This window comes from Berghia stephanieae, chromosome 5 (assembly GCF_034508935.2).
Source record: "Berghia stephanieae isolate SIO BIC M18660-M18661 chromosome 5, UCSD_Bste_1.3, whole genome shotgun sequence".
Classification (NCBI taxonomy): domain Eukaryota; kingdom Metazoa; phylum Mollusca; class Gastropoda; order Nudibranchia; family Aeolidiidae; genus Berghia; species Berghia stephanieae.
In genome coordinates this window covers 3,824,822-3,849,626 of record NC_088364.1, presented here as the reverse complement: position 1 = coordinate 3,849,626, position 24,805 = coordinate 3,824,822, and the positions used below count along the sequence as shown (strand labels likewise).

General features: G+C 34.0%; 2 protein-coding genes across 3 annotated transcripts in view; one reads left to right on the top strand and one right to left on the bottom strand.

Annotated features, from left to right (window-relative positions):
- LOC144973835 (uncharacterized) overlaps positions 1-6,449 on the bottom strand; it is a 7,202-nt gene extending 753 nt beyond the window's left edge. Inside the window, exons 1-3 of the mRNA XM_078916727.1 lie at positions 6,376-6,449; positions 1,082-1,231; positions 142-227 (exon numbers count right to left, since the gene is read on the bottom strand). Coding sequence (XP_078772853.1) covers positions 142-227; positions 1,082-1,231; positions 6,376-6,449 — 310 coding nt within the window. The remainder of the gene's footprint in view (positions 1-141; positions 228-1,081; positions 1,232-6,375) is intronic.
- Positions 6,450-8,069: 1,620 nt separating this feature from the next.
- On the top strand, positions 8,070-20,597 carry LOC144974048 (uncharacterized). 2 transcript variants are annotated; one of them, XM_078916935.1, is made up of 7 exons: positions 8,070-8,212; positions 9,905-10,123; positions 11,114-11,170; positions 12,066-12,110; positions 12,593-12,649; positions 14,664-14,844; positions 19,573-20,597. In XM_078916935.1, exons 2-7 carry the CDS (start codon positions 9,908-9,910, stop codon positions 19,959-19,961), a joined length of 945 nt encoding a protein of 314 aa, XP_078773061.1. In that variant the 5' UTR covers positions 8,070-8,212; positions 9,905-9,907; the 3' UTR covers positions 19,962-20,597. The 2 variants fall into 2 exon arrangements, with proteins under 2 accessions (XP_078773061.1, XP_078773062.1); XM_078916936.1 differs by lacking the exon at positions 12,066-12,110.
- Positions 20,598-24,805: the final 4,208 nt, after the last annotated feature.

Sequence of the window (24,805 nt, the reverse complement as noted above, 5' to 3'; positions counted from 1 at the left end):
AAAGCCACAGAAACATATGTTTTGGCCACATATAAGTGAGTGATCCAATTTACATTAGCTCTAACCATCATTACGAGCACTTTCGTACCTACGAGTACCCACCAACAGTATAAAACATACAACAAAACATATTTAACAAACCTTCCTCATCTTGCACCAGATCCTCGTCTGCTCTCTCCTCCAAATCTCTACTCAACATCTCCAGTACTTTTTTCTTGTCCTTTTCCCTGATGGACAGAATGAGGTAGAACACAGTGTTGCAGTTAAATATGGGCTGCTAGAAGTTGTTGACGGTAAAAAGAACATTTTTTGCCTCATATGGTGGTACTGATAGCTCAGTAGGTAGAGCACTAACTTCACATGCATGTAAAGGGATCGAGTTCAATCCCGGGTGAAGTCGACATTATTTTTTCCACACCCCCTGTCCATCCAGCAGTCATTGGGGAGTTAGGTCTATTAGATCTGATGGAAAATACTCTGTGATAGACTAGCATCCTATCAAGAGGGAAGCAAGAAATTGCTTTTGTCCATTTCAGGTTATAGAAACCGGTATAAACTCTGGCTCCATGGGCCTAGTGTCTCTGAAGGACGACTTTTTTATGATGGGCTTAAAACCCTCCTTCTTTAGCCATCAATAAAGACAATTAAAACAATTGTAGAAAAACAAAAAACAAAAAACAAAAAAAACAAAATCCCTTCTTATCTATAGGTTTTTTAAAAAATGCCAACCCAACATGGATGCATTGCCAGTTCTTTGTTCTCCATCAAAGTGAAGAAAAGCAAGGGATCAAACTATAACTGCGATCATTTTACCAACGATAATATTGCACTTAACTCTGGATAACGACACCCCCTGGATATCGACATTGACCTCTGGTCCCGAATTTTTTGCCTTTTGTTGTTAGTAATAAAAAAAAACCCATATAGCGACATTTCAGTAAAACCCCTATTTAGTGACATCGTTATAGCGATAAACGGCAGTTAAACCCCCCCCCCCCCCCCCCCCCCCCCCCCCCCCCCCGGTAATTCTGTTTGAAACTCATAGAAAAGATGTATTTTAACAACACTCAAAAAGACTTACGAATTAGTCATATCTTGTAATTCTGTGATGACACAGTCCTTGTAGAACGCCTCTGAGCAACCGATATGCTTTTCATCCTTGTAGCAGGATAGGGAGCAATAGGTAATGTTACATCTTGGGCATGTATACTTTGACACAGCTTTCAGACATCTGTCATTAAATACATTTCAATCATGGATTGATATGAAAATAATTTTAATCTTTTTTTATCAAGCATAAAAAAAATGGGCAAGGACGAAAAAACTCACAAAAAAAACTTTGAACACAACAATAGAAAAAAAAACAAAAAACAAACAAACCCTTGAGCTTTTATATAGTGTGTAATAATATTCGCTCTATGTGCTCAAAGCACTTTGCAAGGGGTCCCAAGCCAAAAGCAATACTAAACATGTAGGACAAGACATGATGTGACCCCTGTAAAGCGCTGGAACAGAGACGAGTTTACCCACCAGGTACTCATTTTTTTGCCAGAGCCTCCATTTTGCACCTACACAACAGGATTGAAATCAAGGACCAATCAGTAAAAGGCACTTGTCATACCCCTAGACCACAAAGCAGCAAAACACAATTCAATTTACCTCTCCAACTTCCATCATCTATCTAATGATAACTGCATTCCTAACCATTTCCACCAATAGGACTATAATGTGACTCGGGCTCCAAAGGATCCAGCCCTCTCTATGTAGTAGTAGTAGTAGTAGTAGTAGTAGTAGTAGTAGTAGTAGTAGTAGTAGTAGTAGTAGTAGTAGTAGTCGTAGTAGTAGTATTAGTCATAGTAGTAGTAGTAGTAGTAGTAGTAGTAGTAGTAGTAGTAGTAGTAGTAGTAGTAGTAGTAGTAGTAGTAGTAGTAGTAATATGTAGTAATAGTAGTAGTAGTAGTAGTAGTGAAGCACAAAAAGCTGTCATATTTTGGACATATGCGAAGACATGATAGTCTCGAAAAAAGGATAATGGAGGGAAGAATTGAAGGAAAGAGAGGCAGAGGAAGACAAAGGAAATCCTGGACAGATGGCATCAAGGAAGCTACAGGACGGCGCATGGCAGACTGTAACGAGGCTGCAATGGACTGTGAAGGATGGAAGGCCATGACATCCGACCTCTGGAAAGAGATGGAACCCAGGTAAGGTAAGGTAAGTAGTAGTAGTAGTAGTAGTAGTAGTAGTAGTAGTAGTAATAGTAGTAGTAGTAGTAATAGTAGTAGTAGTAGTAGTAGTAGTAGTAGTAGTAGTAGTAGTAGTAGTAGTAGTAGTAGTAGTAGTAGTAGTAGTAGTGGTAATAGTTCACCTTGAATTTTAAAACTACAACTAGGGTATTTATTTTGATATGGTTGTAATGTTGTTTCTTTCTCTTGATACATAAAACTTCAGTGCACAAGTACTTAGTGAGGTGGTGGTCTTGGAGCTTTTTTTTTTGGAGATTTTTTATATAGGGCAAGATCCACTAAATGTGATCAAAGTGCTTTATAAAGGGCACCCGACCAACAGCAACACGTAACATGTAGAACGAGATATGTCGCCTATTAAGCGATAATACCATTTTTTTTCCCAACAGAGACAACACTGTTAACAGCCAGGTACTCATTTTACATCTGAGAATGGTGAGAGAATGTGAGTAAAGAGCTTTTTCCAAGGAGTGAGGCTCGAACTCAGGACCTTCCGATCCGAAAGCAAGTGACATACCACAAGACCACATAGCCACACAGTCTGGAAGGTCTCCTTACTTTAAAAAAAAAACTAAAATGATTGTCTTGACTACTCTGGTATAGAATAATTTTATTAAACTTCTAATTCTAATTAACACAAAACACAAGTCCTGAAAGAATTTGTGTTATTTAAAAAAAATAACATATATAAATTCCCTTCACTTCAAATATCAGCATCAATTCAATGAAATGTCAATTAATTCATAAATGGCAAATTTTTAGCTCCAGTCCAGTGGCCGCCAATAGGCTCACAGTAAGCTGAAATACGCTTTTTGTAACTTTATTTTTGGCCCTTTACTGTTTTGATCACCATGGAATTATTTGGGAACCTCAGTGGCTAGTTTTGGTATCATTTTAAAGGACACAAAACAAGCTCTCTAGTGGTGTATTCATTCTTAATTCCTGAGTGGAGTGCATTTCCCAGAAAGCAAATGAAGTAAACATTTATCCATTTTTAATTTTTAAATTACGGGAAATTCCATGAAAATGTCAACCGAAGGGTGTTTTACAAATTCTTAAGAACATATTAAAATTTGGTACCAATTTGTTGGAAAATTATTCAGGATTAAGAATATAAGGATGTTCTGTGCATATTTGTGGTACAGGATGCTTATTATATTGTAGTTTTACGTAAGGGCATCCCCTATTTGAGGAACGAAAAGAATATTTTCTCAATATTATATATCTAGCAACTTCTACAAAATTATAGCCACCTTTGCTGTTGTTTATTGATATTAAAACAAATATAAGTATCAGGAACCTATATACATTCAAATTTACGATTTAAATGAAATATTGTCCTCAACGGTCGTTTTAATGACCTTGGGAAATTGTATGTCAGTCCGTTACCATTAAAACAGTAATTTTTCATCTACAAAAGATGTGATTGTTGTACAGACTCACTATTGCAGATTTTCTGTTCTTACATGAATGGCTTTAGCACTGTAAAAAAATTGTTCAAGAAATTTATCATTTAAGGTATTTTTGTTGGGTAACAGACTGACATTTTTTTACAGTAACGGACTGACAGTAAAGTAACAGATTGACTAATTCTATTTTTATTCAAAGACGTTATATAAGAGTTGTATTTGAAGTCTCAAGAATAATGTCCACTCCAGTGTGTTTCAATTGATCAGGCAGCCATCTTATAAGCATTTAGGTCATAAAGTTTCAAACACTGAACGCTGGTCTTCAACATGAAGCCTGCTATTTTGTAAAGATGGAAATAAAACTTATTTCTTGAACATTCTGAAAGCTCCTACATCCCCAGTATTCTCTCAATTTGTATTTTCCCCGTTGATCTTTTGTCGGGCGTTTATTTATTCAATTTGTCATCATAGAAGTATTTTAAAAACTCTTGAACAAACCTTGATACTTGATAGATTTGTGAAAGTTTAAAATTTCCTAATTTGACCATTGTTTTGATTCTTGGCCACCATTTTGATTTGTGAAGCAGTCCGAGGGTTTTGTTTTTTTCTATTAGGGTTCGGGTTAGCTTGAGATTGGAGTATTTTTTTGTTTCTATTAGTATTAGGAATTAGGGTTAGTCCACAGACACCTGTACCATATAGGTATAGGTGTCCTTGGATTAGTCATAAGTCTTCTTAGTCTTAGCAAAGGTGCTAGGGTGTGTTTGTTTTTCCTATTACGGTTAGTTAAAGGTTTTAGGTTTTATTTTTTCTTGGGTTTAGTTGAGGGAATATTACTTTTGTTGTTCCCCTTTGTAGGAGCTTTCGGAAGGCCTCCCGCATTAATAAACACATGACTATGACTAATGACTTGACAAAAGATCCACGGTGAAAATACAAATTTGTAGGGAATAATTAATATGCCTTTTTATGTTGTGTGTTTGTGTGTACTATCTCGATTGAGGCTGTTGTGAGTTGTTGTCATGATGTTCCGTTTGTGATTGTCACGTCATATTTTGTCAGCGTAAATAAGCGACAGTCACCGCTTACTCGCGCTCTTTGACTTATTTGAATTACTCTGAAACGATTCGTATTACGAACAACAAAATCTAGGTATGTGTAATTAGTAAATCGCGTTCTACCCAATTCGGTGGAGATACACCTGATAAACCAAATTTCATTATCCCCAGACAGATATTTGAAACGCCGCTCTTTTAAACAATTATCCACACTCCAGAATATAGAATGTTTCCGAATGCACATAGAAATAAGGAAAGTTAATAAAATAACTATAAAAACATAAAATTAACCAACATTAAATCAGTTGTTCCTACATATACACAATATGCGTCAACTTCGAAGTGGGTGTCATGGCCGAATGGTTTAGTTGTCTGCCCTGGAAGTTTTATCAGAATTGACGTTGTGGGTTCGCATCCTGGTTCCGCCACTTTTTTTTTTTTTTTTAAAATTCCGTCTTATTTTTACAGAACGTTGCAAGGGATAAATGTCCCATCCATCCCCCCCCCCCCCCCCCCCACCTATTTTTTATTTATTTATTTTTTGTGCGAGTCTATTCTTTTCTCCTTTTTGTTTGGCCTTTGTTCCGTTTCTGAGCATGAATTTCTTAAAATTGTTTTTATTTTTTTTAAAATTATTGTTTGTTTTTTTCTCCTCTATCTGACCATTTGATCGCTCTTTCAATATTTCGGTTCGTTTGCTTTTTAATTATTTATCTTTTTTAGACACTTTTTGAGATCGGAGCGGGGACAAATATGACAATTTGCTAGAAACTAGAAAGGAACTAAGAGAGAGAGAGAGAGAGAGAGAGAGAGAGAGAGAGAAGAGAGAGAGAGAAGAGAGAGAGAGAGAGAGAGAGAGAGAGAGAGTTTTAAAAAAAGAGGTGGGGGGAGGATGGATGGGACATTTATCCCTTGCACTTGCACCGTTCTGTAAAAAGACGGAATGTAAAAAAAAAAAGTGGCGGAACCAGGATTTGAACCAGCATCGTCGCTTCTGGTAAAACTTCCAGGGCAGACGACTGAACCTTTCGGCCATGACACCCACTTCGAAGTCGACGCATATTGTGTATATGTAGTAACAACTGATTTAATGTTGGTTAATTTTATGTTTTTATAGATATTTTATTAACTTTCCTTATTTCTATGCGCATTTGGAAACATTCCATATTCTGGAGTGTGGATAATTGTTTTAAAGAGAAAGAGCAGAGTTTCAAATATCTGTCTGGGAATAACGACATTTGGATATCCCCAGACAGGTGTCTGGGGATAACGAATTTTCATTATCCCCAGACAGGTGTCTGGGGATAATGACAGCCAAACATCTGTTCACGACAACAAGTTGAAAGAAATGCTAGCGCTAGGAGCTTTCGGAAGGTCTCCCGAATGAAATAATATTAAATAATTTCAAATATAGATAAAATTAATTAATAAGGCGAAGCCAGTGCTAGGACAATGAACTTGAGGGGAAAAAAGCCAAATGAAGCGTGAAAGTGAAAGTGCTCGAACTCGAATCGAATCTCACGCAGACGCAGACATGGCTGGCTGTACTGTGGCTGAGTCCGACTGATTCGTCAGACCGTGGGAGCATCATGTACTAGAAATGAACACCATTCTAACCAACTTAAAGATTGATTTTGTTCTTAAAACCAGAAAAGGGATTATTACAATTTGCAATGGATTTCAGACGGTGTCAAACTATCCAAAGGATCGTTACCCAACGTTTTCATGGTCGTCGCCATTGTTGTCATGGGCAATAAGTATTATTGATACCGGTTAAAAATAGTACCCAATACTCACAAATCGGTAAAAGTTGTAGAAGTTGCTGATAACAAGAAATGTAGTGAGTAGGAAAGTGCCAGAAGACAACAGAGAGAAAAAACAACACTTAGCGGCGACGATGGGGGTCGAACCCGCGACTTTACTGGTATAACAACTCCGCCTGGCCGGGGAAATCGTGACTCTACCGTGTGAGCTATCCACGACCCCAACAATTGTTGTTTGTTTGTTTTTCAGCGTTTTACGGTGCTTGCAACACACTTAGGTTATATCAGCGCCAGTAAAAAGGAAGAAAATAGGATAGTAAAAAGCTCTAGAATCACAATTAAAGCACCCAAGAAAAAATAAGACATAGGGGAACTAGGAACAGTTAGGACTCCAGCCATGGCCAGGACAAAACCAAGTAATCTCATTCCAAGACAAAGACAGAAAGCATGTTGGATAACAGATATAAGGGGATAGAAGACATAGCATGAACCTCCCTGCCCACTATGGGAGGTCAGGAACCCCACCCAGGACCCCAACAATAGTCGCTTCAAACCTTAGTCATAATCTAACTAGAGCCTTCTCTCCCCGACATCTTGCAGTCACGGGTTCAAAACACACAAACGCCACGACATTAGTTTGCCAGCATTTAAGCTTAATAGGCAATATTATCAACACAAACATAATATAACATGGAAACGATTGAGACATTGAGTATGCTCCGGTAGTATTTGGGATATTAATTCAGAAAAGTGAGAGGAGCAGGCACTTATGTTGATAATAACAAGAAATTGAATGATTAGGAAAGTGCCAGAAGACAACAGAGAATAAAAACTTAGCGGCGGCGATGGGGCCTCAAACCGTGGCCTTCGTTACGAAGTCACGAAGGTCACGCTCGAACCAGCGACCTTACTGGTACGACAACTCCGCCTAGCCGGTGAGGGAGAAGCTGCTACCAGTGAGTGTCGAATGGTGCCCATCACTGGAGAAAGGTGGAACGGAAGGAGATTTTGCTTCCTCCACAATTAAAAGAGCAGCGCTACTGAGTTTTTACATGACAAATTTCTACTTATCTCTCATTATATTCTCAGAAAAGGATGGTTGCCAGTTTGGTGCATCATCATCATCATCATCATCATCATCATCATAATCATCATCATCATCATCATCATTATTATTATTATTATTATTATTATTATTGTTGTTGTTATTATTATTATTTTATATTATTATTATTTTATTATTATATTATTATTTATTATTATTATTATTATTATTATATTATTATTATTATTATTATTATTATTATATTATTATTATTATTATTATTATTATTATTAATATTATTATTATTATTATTATTATTATTATATTATTATATTATTATTATTATTATTATTATTATTATTATTATATATTATTATTATTATTATTATTATTAATTATTATATATTATTATTATTATTATTATTTTTATTTATTATTATTATTATTAATATTATTATTAAAATAAGTGAATACGTGGCAATCAAGATCCTCCACGCCCACTCTGAATTTCAATTTTCCAACAGTTTCAGTTTCAGTTCTCCACTCACCACGCCACTCCCTACAAGGTTATCCGCAAGTTATCAATGTGTCATTAACCACAGGAGACATTTTGTTTTGTGATCTGATGGTGGGGCGACAGTGAATTATCTCGACATCAACCCGAGTTGCTGACTTCATAATGTAGCTAGTAGAGGTATTTTTCTTGTTCTTCTAGGACATCTTTTTTTCTAATATTCCAAATGTCTAAAACTACAACTTCATCCAGTTCCAAAGATTAAGTTCATGTAAAATTTCAAATCTTCAACATAATTTTTCCTTTTATTTTGAAATGAAAAAAAAAAAATTCCAACAACACTGTTGGGTACATGTACAACACAATTGCTTGATGTAATGGACATCTGGACTAATATCCTAGACGAAGGAGGATCAATTGATGTAATTTATAATTTATATGGACTTTCAGAAAGCCTTCGACAGTGTCCCTCACAAGAGACTTGTTACCAAAGTAAAGGCCATGGGTATTGGTGGAAATGTGCTTGGGTGGATTAAAGACTTCCTCAGCAACAGAACCCAAAGAGTCATTATAAATGGAATCGAGTCCTCAGTGAAATGTGTAAGAAGTATCATTCCCCAGGGTAGTGTGCTTGGCCCAATACTCTTTGTAATTTACATCAATGATCTGCCAGACAGGGTACAGAATGAAATCCGACTGTTCGCTGATGATACGAAACTTTTCTGTAGAAGTGATAATCCAAATGGAGCCCAAACATTACAAAGTGACTTAAATGAATTTCAGATCTGGTCTGATGAATGGCTTCTGAAATTTCACCCACAAAAATGCAGTGTTATAAAATTTGGGAGTAAAAAATCAAATGCCACATATACCATGAAAAAAGATCTCAATAGTAACCGCCTTACTCTTTCTGTGAATGACTGTGAGAGAGACCTGGGTATTTTAATAGATGACAAATTGTCGTTCAAAGGATCACTGCTAGAGCAAATAGAATAGTTGGGTTATTAAGAAGAACATTTGACTTTTTAACCAAGGAAATATTTGTCCTCCTTTTCAAAGCGCTTGTCCGGCCAATCCTAGAGTATGGAAACTCAGTTTGGTAACCTTGTAATAAAACTGTATGCCAAGAAGTTGAAGATGTCCAAAGACGAGCCACAAAATTATTGTCTTCACTTAAGGACCTGCCATACACAGATCGTTTGAAGAAACTCAAATCAAGCCTTGAACATAGGAGAAAAAGAGGTGACATGATCGAATTATTTAAGTTTATGCATGGAATGTATACCTGCAAGAGACCAAATTTTCAGATCAACAATCAAGGCCCTACCAGGGGACACTCAATGAAATTACAAAAAGAACACAGCAGACTTAGGACAAGAAGCAATTACTTTTCTGTTAGAACAATTAATACTTGGAATAACTTGCCAGAGAGAGTTGTGAATGCTGAAAGTGTAAATGCCTTCAAAGCTGAGTTGGACAGATTCTGGAAAGATTTGCCAACAATCTATGATCTACAGTGCTACCACACAGACTAAACCCTTGAAAGATGAATTGGCAAAACTGAATACTTTGCCTGAACCATCTACATTAATTCAATTCAATTCAATTTGTTGTTCAGTGTTTATAATCAGTCTTAGATGTGGGCAGAAAAAATCGATTCATTGTTGATTTTCGTTTTATTGTTTTATGTTTTCCTTTTTTTTTCATTTTCTTTTAGAGAGAGAAAGTTTCTTTTTTTAAACGTGCACCTGCATATAGAACCCGGGCCTTAGCTAAACAAAACCAAAAACAAATGTGTTAAGCTGTTATTTAATCAGTAGATAATTCTCTCTGTACCTACATGTACAAATATATTTTGTTTTGTATCTTCAGGAAATGGAGTTTGAAGGAGTGAAAGAGTCGATCAACAAACTTGACGGAGATGATTTTGATACTGTGGGTGAAAAAGTCGTTCTACCTGAGAAAATTTCTGATCACTTTGACGAACAAGAGGAAACATCCCATAACAATGAGGAAAAGGAGGAAAGAACTGATGATAATGCAGTCTCTAAGATTTCATCAGATGACAACGCAGCTCTTCATGACGAGAAGGTAACTTTTTATGTAAAAAAAAACTTCTGAATGTTTTACTTATTTGAATTGTGTTATTTGTTATGCATTGATAAATGAAGATCTCCCACATGTAGAATAACAAAGCTCGTAAAAACTCAATATCTCGAAACAGAATTATTTCAGCGATCTTGATGCTGAACATTGAATCTATAGAACGAGTTAAGGTTTTGTATTTCATAATACTACTACTACTACTAATAATAATAATAATAATAATAATAATAATAATAATAATAATAATAATAATAATAATAATAATAATAATGAAAAGATGGATTTGCATCCTATCCTATGATTTAAGGGTGATACTATTTGATGAAGGGAAGCTTTGCAAGAAATATTTTCGTGTATGGTCTTTATGACAAATAATTTCTGGCTTTATTTAATTTAACAAAGGGGGTCCCTGTATCCACCAATCAAAAGTAATGTGTTTGTATAATGTATAATGTATATATAAGTGAAGCCATACAAAAGCTCAATAACAACAGATCGCCAGGTTTAGATGGTGTTAGAGCAGAAGAACTAAAATGTCTTGACGACGAAGCCATGTAAATACTGACTGATATGTATAATAAGATAATTAAGACAAAACAAGTTCTCAATCTTGGAGGTGGAAAACTCATTCTGCTAAACAAACCAAATAAAAAGAATGGCCTTTTAGAAAATTTGCGACCAATTGTTTTATTATCCACGTTAAGAAAAGTTTTAAGCACAATCACGAGTTCTTTTCAGACAGTCTGAATCATTTGGGGACTAAAGGACAAAGGGAGTGGTTATGTAAGGACGTGGGGTGTTTTTATGGATAAGGATAAGGGGTGGTGTTATGTTGTTTCCGCCTAATCACAAAGGGAAGTGTGTATTCCCTTCATCAACATAATTGAAGTTCTTTTTCAAGTTTCACGCATTTATTGTCTTATTTACCAATAAAGTTTGTGTTTCAAAATAATGAAGGGATGGATCTGATTTCAGATGACAATTGGAGTAGAAAAATCCATGGAAAAAACCCTGGCAGATTTCAAGGAAGAGGTGAGTAAAGTCATTGTAATGGATGATGTTTTGTCATCAGATTAGTTGTATCCTGTATCGTGGTGTCCTGTCTAATGTTTGAATACAGTCAGTATTCATTACCATTCCCAAAAAGCAAGGAACTATTGACTGTGACCAACACAGAACAATCAGCATAATGAGCCAGGCCACAAAAATTATATTAAGAATGCTTATGAAAAGAATGAGGAGGAAGATCTTTCCAGAGATAAGTGAGAGCAGTTTGGTTTCATGAAAGGAAAGGGGACAGTAAATATCGAAAACAATATTTCAACGATCAAGCGAAAAACTAAAATCATCTTTGCTTCATTGATTTTTCCAAAGCTTTTGAATCAGTACAATACGAACTGCTCTTTAAAATCTTAGAAAAGATCAGAGTAGATAGTAAAGACCTTCAAAATGTGAAAAACGTATATTGGAATAAAACAGCATGTGTAAAACGAAACATTGGACGATAATAGTAATAGTAATGATAATAATAATAATTATATTTCTTCTTCTATAGCGCATCCTGTCAGAGCCTCAAAGGCGTTATTCCAGTCTTCCCTTTGATAGACCCTGGATACAAACGTCCCTATGGGAGGAGTAATAGGAATTTTATTTATCATTAACACATGCATACGCACATGCCTGTGCAAGCAGACATATACGAGCATAGATGCATGATGAGAATAATTAGGCACTCGGAAGAATTTTTTGCAAATCAATTAAAAACAAGGACAGATGATTACAATGAATATCTTTACAAAAGAAATGACTTAAGACATTTCTTGAAAACCACAGCACTGCTTGAGAAGAGTACAGAAGAAGATGTGAGTTCCAAGCATTTTTATAGGATAAAATTATTGATTATTGAAACCGATGCCTTTGATTTCAGATGACAACAAAAATAGAAACATCCTTGGCAGACTTCAAAGAGGAGGTAAGTGAATTCATTGCATCAATAGATTTTTAACCAAAAACATGGAATTTGTGACACACCATCGAATGTGTTCAGACAAACATAGCTGATTGTTTACTTTAGACTATCATTTAGGTGATTAGTTCTCATTAGATTCTTTCAATCTGATTATAAACGTTTAAGGTTTAGCATAATTTTCTGTGTTGGTAAATGGATCAGGAAGGTAGAAGTGGTGTGTATTTTACATTCATACCAATGCGTAACACATGTGTAGTTTCTTACTATAGCAATCACTGTCATTGTTTGCTGACTATTAACTTTTCAGACAGTCTGAATCATTTGGGGACTAAAGGACAAAGGGAGTGATTATGTAAGGACGTGGGGTGTTTTTATGGATAATCATCAACATACTTGAAGTTCTTTTTCAAGTTTCATGCATTTATTGTCTTATTTACCAATAAAGTTTGTGTTTCAAAATAATGAAGGGATGGATCTGATTTCAGATGACAATTGGAGTAGAAAAATCCATGGAAAAAACCCTGGCAGATTTCAAGGAAGAGGTGAGTAAAGTCATTGTAATGGATGATGTTTTGTCATAAGATTAGCTGTATCCTGTATCGTGGTAAAATTATTTATTACAGTCTCAGACAAAGCAGAATGAAAAATATAAGAAAATAAAAGCCATCCCATAATCATCCTGCCACGACTGGGTGTAAAGGAAGCACATCTTCATGACTAGTAATCAGGAGGTCTGAGGTTTGATCCCCAGTCGATTCAAACTGATATTTTGAGATGTATTAGCTTGTATTTTTCTATTTTGTTTTGCCTGGCACCGTTTCATACACATTGTTAGATCTTTATCTTCCGCCAGTGGCTGCTCCCTAATTTGTTCCTTCTGGTTCAGGAAATTTTACATGTGGTTTAAATGTTTTATAATTATTTTAGCATTTCATGTCAAACCAAGGCTGAGTAAATTGAGTAAGCCTAACTCAGGTAAATAATATTTGAGTTACAATTTGGGGAAAACATTTTATGAACAGGAATCATATAAACCATTTTCATGGTGGCAAAATATCTCCCAAGTTGTGTTCCAGAATCAAGCAGGGATTAAGATCAGCGGATTGAGGGTTTGTATATCTGTGTACGTATGGCACAACTTGAAAAAAATGTCAACTTGATCTGGTTTAAGAAAATAAACTTGAGCTGCTGTATAGCGTAATATCTACTATATTTGCTCAAAGCACTTTACACCACATCTCAAGCCAACAGCAACATGAAGAAACATGATGCCTTGTTTCAAATGAGACAATGCTGTTTCCGACCAGGTACTCATTTTACACCTGAGTGGATGAGAGATTGTCAGTAAAGAGTCTTTTCCAAGAACTCAACTTTGTGCCACACAGAGGAAGACCTGGACCAGAGGCTTATCAGTTGAGTGTCATCATAAATGTTTGAAGGTATTTGGACTCTTTACATGAAGTGGTATCAAATAGTTTATTTGAAAAAATAATCATGATCATAACCACTTATCACAAATATGAGTCCTGAATGGTGTTTTATAACCACTTATCACAAATATGAGTCCTGAATGGTGTTTTATAACCACTTATCACAAATATGAGTCCTGAATGGTGTTTTATAACCACTTATCACAAATATGAGTCCTGAATGGTGTTTTATAACCACTTATCACAAATATGAGTCCTGAATGGTGTTTTATAACCACTTATCACAAATATGAGTCCTGAATGGTGTTTTATAACCACTTATCACAAATATGAGTCCTGAATGGTGTTTTATAACCACTTATCACAAATATGAGTCCTGAATGGTGTTTTATAACCACTTATCATAAATATGAGTCCTGAATGGTGTTTTGACGAAAAATAGAGGGTAAAATAGTACAGACATAGAAAAGATAATACATCACTCATTATCTCAAGATGATTTAATTTTATGTCACCAAAAATAAGTGTACGTTGATTTTTACATTGTTTCTAATACAGGATTGAAAATATCAATGGTCGGCTGAATGAAATCTCGATTTTCGTGATCGGCAGATCAAAACTCTAAAGTCTACATACAAGCTTTGCACACCATGTTTTATTTAATTTCTGATGACATCAGAGGTCTGATACTCCCAAAATTAGACAAAACATGGAGCACAGGGCTCGTATGTAGAGTTCAGAGGTTTGATCCACCGACCATCGATATCAAACAGTAATAAATATGTAAACTTTAAAATGAGCAGCGCATAGTTGAGTTGGAGAAGGTTTCCACCTCACATTCTCTCACAGGGCTCCATTGTAAAATAATTGTCTGGCCGTTAACAGGGTTTATTTTGTTGAAAAAAATGTGTAATATCACCTAACATGTGTCATGTCTCATCCCCCTTCTAATGTGTTGTTGTAGGCTAGAGACTCCTTGTGTTGAAAATGTTTAATGGATTTTGCACTGTATATATTCTAAAATTCTGTCAAAATAATTCCTGTTCTTGTATCTCTTTCTTAGGTATTCCATTTTCTACCACTATGCTTTAATCTTAATTTCTAATATTACTGCTATGTATTTCAGGTCAAAGATTTAAAAACGAAGATGGATATTTTCAGTATATCCAGTCTAACTGAAGGTGCTAAGGCCGTGACAGCATCCACAGTCGATAAGCAGCCTTTGTCAGAGCAAGTTCCCATCCCACCTAAAGTGATAGAGCATCCATCGAAGGCCATATCATGGAAAGAATCCCATTACATTTCAGGTAAACTTGGGGGTCGCGATTGCTCATTGGTATAATACACAATGTAGATGGATCGGCTATGATATAAATAACACCTACTTCTTGAAATTGGTAACCAGTCCTCACCCTTGATTTTTGGAATGGCGCAACTGGTTGATGTTGCTGCTTTCTTGTTATCATGTCAGATCAGCAGCTCTTTTAGTGGGTGGAGGTGAGGCTTAAAGAGTAAGATCAAATAGTAGTTGTATCGTTCGGCTACACTTCTATGTTCAAGGTATCAACCCAGGTTCGGAAGTCCTCATCACATTTGTTGATGGTTTCAAATCCACCTTCAAGTTTTGTCTCTGGGCAATCTAGTACGAGGTGGTTTGCATCTTGTGGTGCTTGGTTGCACTTTGGGCATGTTGGTGATTCTTGGAGCCCCCATTTGTGCATGTTGGCAGCTATTTTGTATATTTTGACCGTAGTCTATTTGCAGCTACCCAGTATTTTCTTGGTTGATCCTGTAAGTAAGATCAATAGAAATCTTGTATTGAAGCAATCAGTTGTTAGTCAAGCTATCGCATAATGTGCTGTAAAGCTCCCTCTTTATAGCTAAAAACAGACCTTAACATGAATGTGATCACATTATTGCGAAACTCTAAAAATTGTATTCCATCGTGGTATAGCTCAAGGACAATATCCAAAATGGCTGCTGTGCTGTTTAACAGGATAAATATTCTTACACGTGCAAACTGATCTTCGATTGTAACTGTAAAGAACTTCTGAGCATTGTATGGATAGGATACTGGGTCTCTGTTAATTGTACGAGGGCTCTTTCAGAAATAACCGAAAAATGCCCATTGCTCAGCAACCAGTGGAGATTTTTTAATTCTGTAAACGACATGATATTCCGTATTTCCTTACGGATATTCCCAGAAATTATGAAGTGCATCATTTTGCACAATGAATTTCGAGACGATTTTAAAGATGGCGGCCCACCTTGAAACTTGGTCAAAGGAGGAAATAAGAGCTGTCATACGTTTTTTGAACGCCAAAAGTCTGAATCCTACCGAAATTCATAAAGAACTTCAGAGTGTATATGGTGAGCATGTTATAAGCCGTACACAAGTCTATCACTGGTGTAATTTGTTTGAAGCTGGCCATTCCGACTTGGCAGACAGGGAAGGGAGTTCGATAACTGCGACGTCAGAAGACAATGTGAAGCGAGTTGATGAGCTTATTCGTCAAGACAGGAGGTTGAAACTTCATGAAATCGCAAGCAGTCTTGAAATTTCGGAAACTTCTGCCCATAAAATTGTATTTGATGAACTTGGCTACAGAAAAGTCAGCGCAAGATGGGTTCCTAAGCAATTGACAGACAATCATAAAGAACAAAGATTGGACATCTGCAGGGAACTTTTGAGAAGAAGCAAGAGCTCACGCAGGGTTCACGGGCATACTGCCAACGCCGGCGGAGACTTTCTAGGGTACGATGTGACTTTTCTTGACAGCATAGTCACCGGTGATGAGACTTGGTTGCACCATTGCACCCCAGAAACAAAGCAAGATTCGATGACATGGAAACATCCATCCTCACCTGTCGCGAAGAAATTCAAAGTCATGCGGTCAGCAAAGACCATTATTGTTTTCTGGGACAGTCGTGGTGTTATTCTGTTCTAAACCTTACAACCTGGAGAAACAATCAATGCTGCAAGGTACTGCCAAACTCTTGACAAGCTTAGGGAGGCCATTTGCAGAAAGCGCCCAGGGCAGTTGACCAACGGGGTCATTTTGCAACACGACAACGCTACACCCCACACAGCACGTTGGCTAGAGAAATATGGATGGGAGATTTTGCCACACCCACCACACAATCCAGACCTCGCACCATCTGATTATCACCTCTTTGGGCCACTGAAACGTGAGCTGGCAGGAAAGCGCTTTGATGTCGATGAAGAGCTTGTTGACCATGTGCGGAAACCTTGACCGAAATTTCTTCCGAGAGGGTATCTATTCCATGGTGCGGCGTTGGCAGAAGTGTGTCGACAGACTTGGCTGTTACGTAGAGAAATGAAGGACGAGTCAAGGTATAAACACGTGCAAGAATTTTGTTGATAGCATAAAAAACGCGGATTTGACAGGCATTTTTCGGTTAATTATGAAAGAGCCCTCGTATGTGTTTCAAGTTAAATACTCAACCCTTCTCATCACTAGATCAATCATACTTATACACAAATTGTGTGTAATCTTTTAATGTTTGTAATTTTTGTGTCACAATTAAGTGAGGACTAATCACCAACAATAACAAATAGCTGGGTGACGTCAACTATATTAATTCTGTTGTAAATGCAATGGTCCATTATTATTTTTTCATGTTTTATTATTATTTATTTTATTATTATTATTATTATTATATTATTATTAATTATTATTATTATTATTATTATTATATATTATTATTATTATTATTATTATTATTATTATTTATATTATTATTATTATTATTATTATTATTATTATTATTATTATTATTATTATTATTATTTTATTTTATTATATTATTTTATTATTATATATTATTATTATTATATTATTACTATTATATTATTATTATTTATTATTATTATTAATTATTATTATATTATTATTACTATTATTATTAATATTATTATTATTATTATTATTATTATTATTATTATTATTATTATTATTATTATTATTATTATTATTATTATTATTATTATTATTATTATTATTATTATTATTATTATTACTATTACTATTATTATTATTATTATTAATATTTATTATTATTATTATTATTATTATTATTATTATTATTATTATTATTATTATTATTATTATTATTATTATTATTTATTATTAATATTATTATTATTATTATTATTATTATTATTATTATTATTATTATTATTATTATTATTATTATTATTATTATTATTATTATTACACTCGATCACGGAAATCTCAAACTTGGTTCAATTCCCAGTTTTAATCCCTCTATTTTATCACTTTCCGAGGCCAACACATCCCCTTGCAGTTTGCAGTCCACTGAATTTTTTATGTTTCGCGAATTGATTGTGTTGAACGGAAACGAACGATTCCATTGCTCTCCCCTTAGCACTGTGTCAGTTAATGTGTTACGCATGTGTATGTGTGAACTGAGGGGGCACCCGCTCATCACCTCTGTTACCTCACTTTATGGTACTTAATCTGAGGTGACAGTACCATCGCAAAATGACCAGTATCATTGGGACGGGAGACTAACAAGGTGATTCCTTTGGCAGTAACTGTTACGTATTAAATTGATACAAACAATTAGGGATGGGGAAGGTGGGGTGCATAGATAACACAGGACCTAGTCGTCTGTGGTGGGGTGAGAGCAATGTCCTCCCTCCCTCTTTAGCTTGCTGTGGTTAAGAAGGAAGAGCGTGGAGGTGTTAATTAAGTGAGGATTAGGTAATAACGTCGCGTGCTGAGTGTGTAATCCACAATGCAATTTGCTGTCTTTTTATCAAGAACACGCCTAATCGAACAAGACAAGACACACTAAATGCAACACCAGTGAAAACTCTCTTCATAATTTTGTAAAAGATGACTGAGGAAAAGAAATTGAATTGTTTCTCTATTGAATCTTGACAGAGTTCACATAATGGATAGTTATCATTATAATATGACTTTTATCAAGACGACCCACATTTACCTCCCTCATATCTTTTGTAAAATACTCAACACGAAAAACTCGAAAACACGGAAATCTCGAACAAATAGGCCGGATCCCGACTTGTTTGAAATTCCCGTGCTCCAGTGTATTATTATTATTATTATTATTATTATTATTATTATTATTATTATTATTATTATTATTATTATTATTATTATTATTATTATTATTATTATTATTATTATTATTTTTATTATTATATTATTATTGTTATTATTATTATTATTATTATTATTATTATTATTATTATTATTATTATTATTATTATTATTATTATTATTATTATTGTTTATTATTATTATTATTATTATTATTATTATTATTATTATTATTATTATTTATTATTATTATTATTATTATTATTATTATTATTGTTATTATTATTATTATTATTATTATTATTATTATTATTATTATTATTATTATTATTATTATTATTATTATTATTATTGTTATGCGGGTGGTTGGATGGGAGCATCACCCTTGAATCATATACCTATGATGTTCGCATGGGTGTACGATCCGATAGTGATGTCGTTTCTTCTTCTCTTTACTAGCCTATCCTGCTTCTTTGGTTTGTGATTGTATTTTTGACAGGGGATATTTTTTTCTCTGTAAATCTTCTGCCTGTTTGTTCTTGGTTATTTATAATTTAGCTTATGATATCTTTAGGTTATGATTTTGATTTACATTTGTACTATTTTTGTTAGATTTCTTGTTTTTTTGTTTCAGCGGTCTCTCATATAACCTCAATTGTGTTGGAAGAGACCTAAAGCAACAAACAAACAAACAAAAAATATTATTGTTATTATTATTATTATTATTATTATTATTATTATTATTATTATTATTATTATTATTATTATTATTATTATTATTATTATTGTTGTTGTTGTTGTTGTTGTTGTTGTTGTACCCAAAGCCTAAAATCACAACATGGTGTGTGTTTCTTCTTGTTTTCTCTTTTTAATTAGTTTATTTAATAAGTTTCTCACTTTAAAATGAATAATTTTCATCCACAGCATGTTGCGATAAATCGACCTTTCATGTTTCTGTGAGTACAATGCCGTTGTTACCAAACAGACAGACATGGATTGGAGGTTATGGGGTTATTACTCCTAGCCCTTTTATGGACCCTGAATCTGGGATATTCACAGTGCCATTAAATGGGGATTACTGTTTCTCTGTGTCATATAAATCTGGCAATTCACCAGTTAAACTGTTTGTAAATGGTTGTGATCAAAGTAAAAAGTTTGATTATATTAAGTACAGTGATACTTATGAATATTCTGTAGACATTGATCTTACATCTGGGACTAAAGTTTGGCTTGAAGTTACCTCACAGTCATATAACTACTCTCCAAATGATCGTCTCAATAATCTGAATTTTAAAGGAAACTTTCAAAGATAGATCTTAGGTCATACAGATTTTCAACAAAGCCTGATTCTAAGTGAACGGAGCAGCTGGTTGCACTGTGTCACTGAAAGTAACTCTTTTTGTCTGAAGAACAAACAAATGAGGCTCTTTGTTACACATTTCTCCTTGTTTCGATTCAAAAGTAATCGACATTTTTTCAGAAAATATTTAGTAAACAATTGTTAGGAGATATATACACAACCAACATTGTACTGACTTGCTCTTTTTTAAAAAATGCTATAATTATAATTTACTCTGTTCTTATCAAAGTGTGAGTTTGGTTATCCAATATGGATAAAAGTAGATATAGGTATTGTTGCTTTTAACATCGTATAGTTGTCTGAGGCAAGAGTTATCAGATTGTTTCATTGACGTCTTTGTACATTTGGTTACAAAATCCACACCACTGTAATTGCTGCATTCAATTTTTCTATCTTGTATTTGTTCCCATATAAAGTGCATTATTGACCTTTCGTATTACAAAACTTGTTTTGCACATGTAATGGCAGGAAATAACTATAAAAACCTGGCGATTGTAGTCTATTCTTAAATAAGCTAATTCATCATTTAAAAGAAATTTGATAAAGTGAATTACATAAGTTTGAAGTTAGCCGTCACCACGGAGATGACTACTTTATCATAGCAATCTCTACAATAACAACAATATCAAGCGGTCCTAAACAACAGCAACACTTCACATGTAGGAAGAATAGGCAATATTACAATTTTTTCAAACAGACCCATTTTACACCTGAGACCGATGAGAGATTGTGAGCCTTTTCCAAGGACTCCATTATGCGCCACCCAGACCGTTACTCGAACTCTGGACCTTCCAGTTGGAAGGCAAGTGTCATACAACTAGACCATAGAGCTACAAGGAATATCATCCTTTGGAGAGAATAAAAGGTTGCCTAAAACAATGCAGCCAGGCTGATTTTAGGGGATAAAGATAGTATTTGTCGGCATCTCTTCTTCTTCACGAGTTGCATTGGCTACTGTGGAGAAAAGAGTTGTATAAAAGATTTGTACTGTTGTCTATAAATCACTGACCAGAAATAGTCCTTCATCTAATATTATTAGAGACCTGTTGGACGAGTATGTCCAAACAGAAACTTGAGATCAAATAATGACCATCCATTTCTTGTCAAACTTAAAACCTTTCTAAAGATACGTGAACAATCCTTTAATTTGTGGTTCCCACTTGTTGAACAAACTCTCTCCCGCCACATGTGAGATGCTCTAATTCATTGACAACATTCAAATCCAAATGAAATACTACCTTTTATGTTATAACATATCTGCCGAATCTTACAAATTTTTCGCAAATTTACGAATTTTAGACAAATTTTGTGGCCAATTACAACATTTTATTGAAAATTACGAATTTTTAATTCTCAATAATACTTAAAATAATAATAATAATAATAATAATAATAATAATAATAATAATAATAATAATAATAATAATAATAATAATAATAATAATAATAATAATAATAATAATAATAATAATAATAGTGATGATGATGATTATAAAAAATAATAATAATAATAATAACAATGATAATAATAATAATGATAATAATAATAATAATAATAATAATAATAATAATGATAAAATAATAATGATAATAATAATAATAATAATAATAATAATAATAATAATAATAATAATAATAATAATAATAATAATAATGATAATAATAATGATAATAATAATAATAATAATAATAATAATAATAATAATAAATAATAATAATATATGATAATATATAATAATAATGATAATAAATAATAATAATAATAATAATAATAATAAATAATAATAATAATAATAATATAATATAATAATAATAATAATAATAATAATAATAATAATAATAATAATAATAATAATAAATAATAAATAATATAATATATAATAATAATAATAATAATAATAATAAAATAATAATAATTAATAATAATAATAATAAATAAAGCATGTCAATAGCGCATAAGTATGACGATGTAATTTTGAAGTTATCATCATTCTCAAATTGTTGTTGTTCAAACATGATTTCAGAAATTACTAATTTCCTTGTCAAATTACTAAAAAATGACATAAAAAATTACTAAATTTGAAGTTTTCAATTTGGCAGGTCTGTTATAACACCCACATTTGAAAATTTTAATAATATTTCTCCGCAATATCGTTTTTACATGTCCTTCTAACCTTGTAGAACTGTAATGCATGGTAAAGCCTGTGTTGCTTGGGGAAAATGTTATTCATTATTATTCATTATAAGAAAATCTTATTAACAAATCCAATCATAGTGTGACTATGTGGTCTTGTGGTATGACACTCGCTTTCGGATCTGTAAGTCCTGGGTTCGAGCATGGCCTTTGTAAAGTTATGGCCTGACACTGACCAAAAAATGACGACAAAGTGCCAGTCTTTGGCCACAAAAGAAAATAAATCCTGAGTTGTATTCAATAGTTCAACCAATGAAATAACTTGTTTCCATGAGCTCTACTAACGAGAACTCACTAGGCAGTGCAAAAACCAAATAATGACGTCAAACTGCCAGTCCTTTTGGATTTCAGTGTCAGGCTATAATATAACGATGACTGCGGTTCTAGCCTGGCTCGGCACATAGTTGAGTCTTGAATAGACTCTTTACTCCATTTTCTCACCATACTCGGGTGTAAAATGAGTACCTGGCTGTTTAAAGCGTTATCTCTGACCGAAAAAATAAATTGGTAATATCGCCTAACAGGCATCATGTCACGTCCTACATATTAAGCATTGCTTTTGGCCAGGGACCCCTTGAAAAGAGCTTTGAGCATGTTTAGTGGATATTTCGCTATAAAAAAAACTCAATTTAGTTCAAGTTTATTTTGGCTCTTCCAATCATGTGGTTTTATTTCATCTGGTTCATCCAATCATGTGGTTTTATTTCATCTGGTTCATCCAATCATGTGGTTTTATTTCATCTGGTTCATCCAATCATGTGGTTTTATTTCATTGGTTCATCCAACCATGTGATTTTATTTCATTGGTTCATCCATCATGTGGTTTTATTTATCTGGTTCATCCAACCATGTGGTTTTATTTCATCTGGTTCATCAATCATGTGGCTTTATTTCATCTGGTTCATCCAATCATGTGGTTTTATTTCATCTGGTTCATCCAATCATGTGGTTTTATTTCATCTGGTTCATCCAATCATGTGGTTTTATTTCATCTGGTTCATCCAATCATGTGGCTTTATTTCATCTGGTTCATCACGACATAATACAGGATGGAGACTGAGTCACATATTATGACGTGCACGTATTAGCAGGTCTGATAACCCAACAAGGGGTCCACATAGCTCAATGTGTAGAGCACCCAATTCACACGCAATGGAACAGAGATCGATTTTTTTCTCTTTATAGTCATCCAGCAGTGATTGGGTATCTAGGTCTAAAAGATCTTGTGGAAAATACTTTGCGATAGTCTACCGTTCTATTCGGTTGGGGAGCAAGCAATTGCTATTGTTTCTCTCACGCTATAGAAACTGGGATAAACTTTGGCTTCATGGATCTATTGGATCTAAATCTAAATGACAACTTACGACCGACAACCCAATGCAATTGTGGGCTTGATTTTACACTGTTGTAATGGACAATATATATTTTGCATTGGCTAAAGAGTAATGTATTTCCTTCCATTACAACAATGGAACGTAGTATTTGGGTTATCAGACCTGCAATTAAGTACACTTCAGTCTATATGTGACAATCACCTAAAAATGGTATTACACCAGGAAGGGTTTGATGGTGAAGATTAGATTTATAGATTTATATAGCCAGACATGTGTGACGTGCCACACATTTGTAAGACTAGAAAATCTTTAAGGAGCTAACGAGTAAAACGTTATGTCTCTGTTCATTTTAGATTTAGAATTACCTTTAGTCATTGGCTTCAACCCGATATAGATATATGTAGTAATATTGGATTTGTTATTATTATTATTCTGTTAAAACTTATAATAATGGACAACGTTGGTGATCCTGTTGACATCAGACATCTCGTTTTTTAAAACTATCTATATTCCCTCATGGAATGCCTATGCGACGATATCTTATGGTGTCGTGGGGGAAGGGCATAATTGTTTTTTAAATATGCATCTAATGTGCCATAAATGAATCCCCAAAATTGTTGAATTGTTCTCAATGCTTGCATTCTGGTCCCGAATCTGTTTTTTAAAATGATAATTTGTTTGAATTGGTGATTTCTCTGTGACCTCTTGTTGTTATGCCTATCAAAGCTATTGACATGGATGCCATTTTTTTACTATTGTCTCATATGAGTCTCGAGTTATTTAATCACTGTATAGAGTTCTGAAATGTATGACAGGTATCGTATATTGTATTAAAACTAGTCAAATAAACATTTCAGTGGTTTTATTTTTGATTAAATTTTAAAACAAAGTATATTTTAGCCCTGAAATCAACAGATAACCGTAATCCAAAGTCCCATAACTACATGGAGTACTTGCCCAGAGCAAACTACCCAAAGATCCTGAGCATCACGAACAACTTTAACACAGACGATTTTTAAAAAATGCAGTGTTGTCAAGCATTGCGATGCTATTCCTTTAGCATTGTGTCAAAATAATGTGAGAAATACTCACTTACTGCACCTGATTTTATGTGTTTGGCATGTACTAAAGGTAGCTCAGACCTTTTTTAAAACAGGAAATAAATAGTCAAGGGGACAGAACGGGGAAAATGGTAGGAAGTATTCTAATTGGTTAATGCTTAGTTAGGGGCAAACCATCAATTGGTTGGAGTTTAAACCCTATTTGTGG